A 7,547-nucleotide genomic window follows, 5' to 3' on the forward strand; every position below is an offset into this window, starting at 1 on the left:
CTTACACACACACACACACACACACACACACACACACACACACACACACAAACACACACACTCAGACTCACACACACACTCTCTCTCACACACGCACTTTATTTTATTTTTTAAAAGATTTATTTATTTAATCTATGAATGCTCTATCTGCATGTTTACCTGTGTGCCAGAGGGGATATTGGATCCCACTATAGATGGTTTGTAAGCCATGTGGTTGCTGGGAATTGAACTCAGGACCTCTGGAAGGGCAGTCAAAAAGCAGTCAGTGCTCTTAACCACTGAGCCATCTCTCCAGTCCTTATCTTATTTATTTATTTATTTATTTATTTATGTTTGGTTTTTTCGAGACAGGGTTTCTCTGTATAGCCCTGGCTGTCCTGGAACTCACTTTGTAGCCCAGGCTGGCCTCGAACTCAGAAATTTGCCTGCCTCTGCCTCCCGAGTGCTGGGATTAAAGAAGTGCGCCACCACCGCCCGACCCTTATTTTATTTTTTAAATTGAGCAACTGAACAAGAGAGAGGAGCCTATTCTGTCAGACCATAGAGTGCTGCCCTCATGTACTGCCCTGATCCAGCACCCTCTGTAGTGGTTTTAAGGACCGGCTGCAATATTATTTGGTCTTCTTCTCATTGAAATGTGGCAACTGTGTAGTTTCATGAATTATTACTTTTTGTTTGTTTGTTTTTGAGACAGGGTTTCTCTGTGTAGCCCTGGCTGTCCTGGAACTTGCTCTATAGACCAGGCTAACCTCGAACTCAGAGATCTACCTGCCTCTGGCTCCTGAGTGCTGGGATTAAAGATGTGCACCACCACTCTGCTGGGTCCTGTGGATTCTAACAGGAAAGAGTGTATGCTATTTAGGAGGCTTGGCCACAAAAGGTCCTGCAGTTCCACTCTGACTGTTCTTGGAGGCCCATTTTTGGGACCCAGCCACCAAGCTAGGAGAAGCCAAGTGTCACCACAGTTGATGGTCCTGGCTGAGTCCTACCCCCAAATACTTCAGCCCCCTTGAATTAGCTCCAAGACCTAGGCTTTCTTCAGATATGAAAATTAAGTAGAGTGGGCCAAAAAAAAAAAAAAAAGGCCTTAGAAATCAGAATAATTATCATTTTAAAACAATATTTACAAAAAGAAAATTAATGAAAAAGCCATTCATGATGAATAATATATCCAAATTATTCAGTGTATCCAGAAACTATCAGTCTTGGCTTTTGCCTCTCAGATGTTTGCAGCCTGCTCCCCTGGGGAGAGTCCTACGGCCTCCTTCTCAGCTGTGCACAGTACTCTTGCCTCCTGGAATCAATATGTATGGCATAAGCTCTGTGGCTGGTGATCTCTCTTAGAGTACTCTTCTGTGCGTGTGTCTGTGTGTGTGTGTGTGTGTGTGTCTGTGTGTGTGTGCGTGTGTGTGTGTGCGTGTGTGTGTGTGTTCCCCTCTGTCTGTCTGATCTTTCTTCATTCTCTTGTTGCCCAAGTTGGGTTTCTAGGACCCAGTCCCTGAGGTCACAGCAGTGGAATGTGCTCACCATCCCAAGCTAAGGACGTAGACTCGAGAGAATCACGCGTTCAAGACCACACTTGGCCTGGTGTGGTGCTGTGTGCCTGTACTCCCAGTTCTTAGGAAGCTGGTGGAGGACAGAGTTCAAGACCAGCCTAGACTGCCTAAGAGACACAGTCTGAAAAGGAAAAAGAAAAGAAAGAAAAAAAAAAAGAAACCCTCATCACACATCCAGCCTTCGCTCCCTCGAGCCAGCTGGGTGGGTTGCAGGCTTTGTACCCTGAGGGTTATTTTGAGAAATAAACGATGTGACCAATGGAAGATCAATGAATGAACGACTCAGCAAATGAAAATGTATGCTGCCACCAGGGTCCAAATTAGTTAGTTTGGTTAGTTGGCTTGTTTGTTTGGTTTTTTTTTTTTTTTGGTTTGTTTTTGTTTCTTGTTTTTGTTTTTAACGAGAAAGACATTGCTAGGGTGGTTCTTGTTTGTTTTGTTGTGAGGCAGTGTTGTGGGGTTTGGTCTGTTGCTATATATTGTCATAAATAACGGCCCTGGTTGCCTCAGGGACCAGAGAAGCCTCGAGTGTACACCAAGTGATATTATGTGACCTTCCTCCTTAATTTAAAACTATTGGTTGAATAAGATCCTGATAGCCCAGAGGGGGACAGGAGAGAGGTAGGTGGGGTTTCAGGTCCCAGGCTTGGTATCTGCGGCAGGAGACCGCATGTAGGGAGGAGAAGATGCCGTGGGGTGGGTGAATCATGAAAACATGGCCATGAGGGTTGGCCAATTGGAGTTAAGAGCGGACCAGATGTAACATGAGAAGTTGTAACTTGGGGTTATTGGTAGAGAAATACATTCTTTTTTGATTTTTAAAGATTTGTTTATTTATTTTATGTATATGAGTACACTGTAGCTGTACAAATGGTTGTGAGCCTTCATGTGGTTGCTGAGAATTGAATTTTAGGACCTCTGCTTGCTCTGGTCAAGCCCCCCCCCCTCCGGTGGGTCCTGTTTACTCAGGCCCAAAGATTTATTTATTATTATATGTAAGTACACTGTAGCTGTCTTCAGACATACCAGAAGAGGGCGTCAGATCTCATTATGGATGGTTGTGAGTCACTGTGATTGCTGGGATTTGAACTCAGGACCTTTGGAAAAGCAGTCAGTGCTCTTACTGGCTGAGCCATCTCACCAGCCCGAGAAGTAGATTCTAATAGCTTAGAGGGTAAATCTCTGCCCAGCTCTAGTGCTTTAAAGACTATCATAAACAAAGTTTTTTTTGTATTTTATCTGGAAACTGAATGACTAAAGGCAGAGTAGAACCCCCGGCTGAGATCGAATATTTACTACAACGAGACAGTTGCACTGTGTAGCTGAGATTGGCCTGGAATTTGAGATTCTCCTGTCTCAGCCTCCCAACTGCTGAGGATAGAGGTGTGTGTCGCCGTGCTAGGCTTCCCTTTCTGTTTTCCCAGTGCTTGAAGTCCGACCCACGCCTGTACACACTGGCTGAGCATTCTGTCATAGAGTCACAACTGTAGCTTAGTCAGGGGCTTCAGTGTAGACGCAAGAAACATATGAGAGAGCGCTCTGGACTTAGCTGGTCCCAACCACTGCTCAAACAAATGAAAAATGACCACCATTTTCTGAGGAACTTGCTGACTGATACTAAACTGGCCTCCTCCCTCTGGCAAGGTTATTTTGGACACTCAACCACAGGCTCTTTGTGAATGGAGGGAGACTTTGGAGAGCTGCCCTCGCTGCCACCTTTGGTGACCTGGAGGTCTCCCTACCTTCATACTGGACCTCCAGGTGCACAGTGCTCAGGACTGACAGCACACGGTCCACGATGCTGGGGTGTGTCGCTCCAACGATTGACTGACAAGACAGACAAGAGGACAAGAGTGTTGACTCTTTAGGCCTAGAGGAAGTGAGAGGAGGACCCCCTAGACACCCAGGCTATGGGAGGGTTTGACTCTGTAGTCTTTAACTCAAGATGCCTTAAACCAAATCTCCTGGCTGCCCATTGAGACTCATAGGACGGAGGTCTGTGACTATGGTTTGGGGAGGGAGGACACGGAGGAGAAAAGGACTCATCTCTGATCCTAAATCTTCTCTCTCTGAAATCTCACTTTTCGGTTAACCTGTCTTTTACCTCTTAAGACTTTACTTATATCACCACTACGAGCTAGTGAGAAGACAGAGCCATGTAAATAAGGGTCTACCTGAAGTGCCCACTGTAGGAGGCACTGCAGGGGACAGCAGGGATCCTCAGGTCTGACCCTGGCCTCCCACTGGCTCAGCTCAGCTCTAGGTGTCCCTTCTCCTTCCCTTCTGACATGATGAATCCTGTCTGGGGAGTTTCATTTACTCCAGTTTCACTTGTTAGTAATCTGTTTGTGAAATCCAAGCTGACATCTTCGTCCCGGGCCTTTCTCCAGAGTGTCAGCCTTTGACTTTCCATGGCCCAGGGGCCTGCACCTCTGGGTAGTGGCTTTTCAACTGAGCTAAGCATCAGGACGGAAGTGTTACCGAGGGCCACGTGGGAGCCACTGCCGCTTACTGAGTCCGAACCCAAGTCCTCCCACAGCAACCTGGCTCCTCCTCTTTACCAATTTTCTCGGCACTGGTACCGGATAACTCACCCTGTTGGCAAAGCCCAAAGCTAGATGGCATCTTTGATGTCTAGTCTTGGTTCTACATCTGCCTCAGAAACGTCTACCCACCTTGGTCATGTCTGTACCCACCCACACTGTCACCATTCGGGCCATTTTGTCTGCCTCCTCCCAGTTCATCCTCCGGGGACACTTGTGAGAGTTTCAACCATTCATGTCAAAGCCATGTTCGTTCCCCTCCTTACTTGGCATGATGCCACCATACCCCCCGCCCCCCAAAATCTGACTTCCCTCACATTCTAGGGCAGAAGCCAAGAAGAAGGGAAAAAAAGCTATTCCAATCAGTGAGACCTGGCCTCTTCACTTACACGCCTCCCAAAGAAGCCCCGTGCTGCTTCTCCTGTCAAATGGATGCCTTTCATCTTTCCCACAGTTCCCTTGTCTACCGTATTGCGTATCTCTATCACTCTGAAGTCTGCCAATATCTTTCTGATCCTTAAACAAACAGGACAAATCACTCTGCCGGGAGAGGTGAACTCCATGCCCCACCTCGGCCGTGGGAAGTGGTGCAGGCTGTCGTGGAAGGCTGAGTTCTGCCTCTTAGGTCTATGGAAAGCGCCACTGGGAAAGGTAAGACTGCGCACGCGCGCATGACCCACAACTCCAGCGCATACCTGCGGCTCACCTGGGCAGTCTTGAGAGTTTGCAGGGCCAGTCGCTGGGCTTTCGGGGACCCACAGGGCAGCAGAGCTATTAGGCCTTTGTATACTTGGTTCTGGTACTTGGGATTGCCATGAACCAACGTATCCAGCAGAACCTGCACTTCCTCCTGGGTCTCTTCTGATTTAGACTTTGCCAGAAATTCTGCGATGGCTCTCACACCTAGGCAAAGGAGAGACAGTGATAAATTGGACAGGATTTAGGTTTAAAACAATTCCCACTTAAGATGGCTTTACCGAATTGCTTTAAGAGCGTCTTGACTGAGCTTGTTTAACCAAAGCACAGTTGTGTGTGTGTGTGTGTGTGTGTGTGTGTGTTTTGTGCTGGGCGTAGAAAGTCTCTCACCAGACTGTAATGTTTTTACATGTGCTTTTACTTTCTTTATTTTCTAGACAGTCTTATTATGTATCCCTGGCTGTCCTGGAACGCACCATGTAAATCAGGTTGGCCTCAAACTCAGAGATCTGTTGTCTCTCTCCTAAGTGTTGGGATTAAAGGTGTGTGCCACCACGCCCAGCTGACTGTAATTATTTTAAGAACAGTGCCTTTTTTGTTTGTTAATAATTAATATTCATAAAGTTTAGCTCATGAATATATGTGTTTTGCCTGTGTATATGTCTGTGCACCGCTTTTGAGTCTGGTGTATGCGGAGGCCAGGAGAGGGTGTCAGACTTCCTGGAACTGGAGTTACAGACAGTTGTGAGCATTTTGTGAGTGCTGGGATAGAACCTAACTCCCCAGAAAGAGCAGCAAGTGCTTTTAACCACGTCTCCAGTCCAAGCTGTATTTATTTATTTATTTATTTATTTATTTTTTGAGACAAAGTCTTTAGGTATCCCTGCTGTATTTATTTATTTATTTATTTAGAGACAAGGTCTTTAGGTATCCCTGGGTGTTCTCGAACCCCTATGTAGATCAGGCTGACTTGGAACCTTTGAATTCACAGAGATCCCCCTCTTTCTCTCCAGTGACATGTGCCACCATCCCTGGAAAGATTTTTTTTTTTAAATTTTACTTATATATATATGTATGTACATAACATGTGAACCTGGTGTCCACTGAGACCAGGGGGACTGTTGGAGCCCCTGGAATTGGAGTTCCAGGCTGTGAGTCACCGTGTAGTTGCTGGGAACGGAGCCAGAGTCACCTGCAAGATCAGTCAATGCTGAGCCATCTCCAGCCCCTTGGCAGTCAGTAATTTTATCTCAGTTTTGTTTCTAACATTAGTCATAATGGTTTTACATGGAATTTTAGGTAATAGCTAATAAAAGCTTGTTATATGTGTGTGGAAAAGAAAACATTTAAAATGGAGGGTCAAAAGCTGGGCGTGGTGGTACACACCTTTAACCCCAGCACTTGGAAAGCAGAGGCAGGCAGACCTCTGAGCTTGAGGTCAGCCTGGTCTACAGTGTTCCAGTTCCAGGACAGTCAGGGCTTCATAGAGAAAAACCACACGCACACGTACACATACATGCACACATACATGCATGCACACGCACACACACACACACACACACAGGACTGTGGATGTCATTTGGTCGGTAGAGTACTTGCTTGGCATTTGCCACACCCTGGGGTTGATGTTCAGCGCTGAACATAGCAAGTGTGGTGTTCAGTTTATGATCCTGGCTCCCAGGAGCTGGAGGCAAGATCAGAAGTCCGAGGCCAACCTGGGCTACTGGGGTGGCTTGAATGAGATGCCCTCCACAAGGCCCTGACATTTCAGCATTTGGTCTCTGCCTGTGTGGAGGATGATTAACAAGGTGTGGCAATAGCTAATAGAACTAGCTCCTTGCTAGAGATGTGTCGTGGAGATACACCATGAATCTGATTTTGAGGGTTCAAAAGACTGGCTGTTTCAAATGAGGTCTATCTGCTTTCTGTTTATGGTTTAAAGTGTGAGTTCTGCTGCTGCAGCCAGCACGTTGGTTGCTTGCAGCCGCCTTGCCCACCACGGTGGACTCTTGGCCCTCAGGACCTACCGTAGCTCTCACAGATGAGCTCCTTGTACTTCCTGCCAGTGTTTGCAACAATCTGAAGTAGCTTGATGGATTCCTTTTTGTCCTCTTCCTTGATCTTCTCTAGGCCAAGTATTTCCAAGAGCGTTAGGACACCTCCAATCTCAAGAAATTCTATCAGGTACCGATTACTGTCCAGGGGGAGACCACCCAGAAAAGACGCTTGAGTTCCTTAGCACAGAACCAAAGGCCAAGGCCAAGGTACTCTCTTCACACACTTGTCTCCGACCCAGGAGATATCCACAGATAGAGACGAAATTATTTGGATTTAAAAAATTTTAAATATATATTGATATATTAAATATATAATATACTAAATTAATACACACGTACATATATATGTTGAGATTACATCTCACCACATTGCTTTGAACTTGCTATCCTGCCTCAGCTTCTGAGTCACTGAGGTCACAGGCAGGTGCTGCTGTACCCAGCCAAGAAAACACTGGGCCTAACTTCAACAGGCATTCTTGTTTTTGTCCATTCTGGTCTCTGTGTCCCGCCTTTTCTTTTGTTGGACAGGGTCTCATTATGTAGACCAGCACAGCTGTATGGATCAGGCTGGCTTTGAACTTGCAGTGATCTTTTGCAAGATCTGACTACTGGGATTACAGGTGTGAGCCCCCACAGTTCCCTCCCTCCCCTCCCTTCCCCTCCCTTCCCCTCCTCTCCCCTCCCCTCTCCCTTTC

General features: G+C 46.5%; 1 protein-coding gene across 2 annotated transcripts in view; it reads right to left on the bottom strand.

The window, feature by feature from the left end:
- Window positions 1-7,547, bottom strand: part of Armh1 (armadillo like helical domain containing 1) — a 37,532-nt gene that overhangs the window by 8,531 nt on the left and 21,454 nt on the right. For both annotated transcript variants that reach the window (XM_021200921.1, XM_021200922.1), the window contains 3 exons: window positions 6,823-6,989; window positions 4,806-5,002; window positions 3,299-3,383 (listed from right to left, as the gene is read on the bottom strand). In XM_021200921.1, coding sequence (XP_021056580.1) covers window positions 3,299-3,383; window positions 4,806-5,002; window positions 6,823-6,989 — 449 coding nt within the window. The remainder of the gene's footprint in view (window positions 1-3,298; window positions 3,384-4,805; window positions 5,003-6,822; window positions 6,990-7,547) is intronic.

This window comes from Mus pahari, chromosome 6, assembly GCF_900095145.1.
Source record: "Mus pahari chromosome 6, PAHARI_EIJ_v1.1, whole genome shotgun sequence".
NCBI classification, from domain to species: domain Eukaryota; kingdom Metazoa; phylum Chordata; class Mammalia; order Rodentia; family Muridae; genus Mus; species Mus pahari.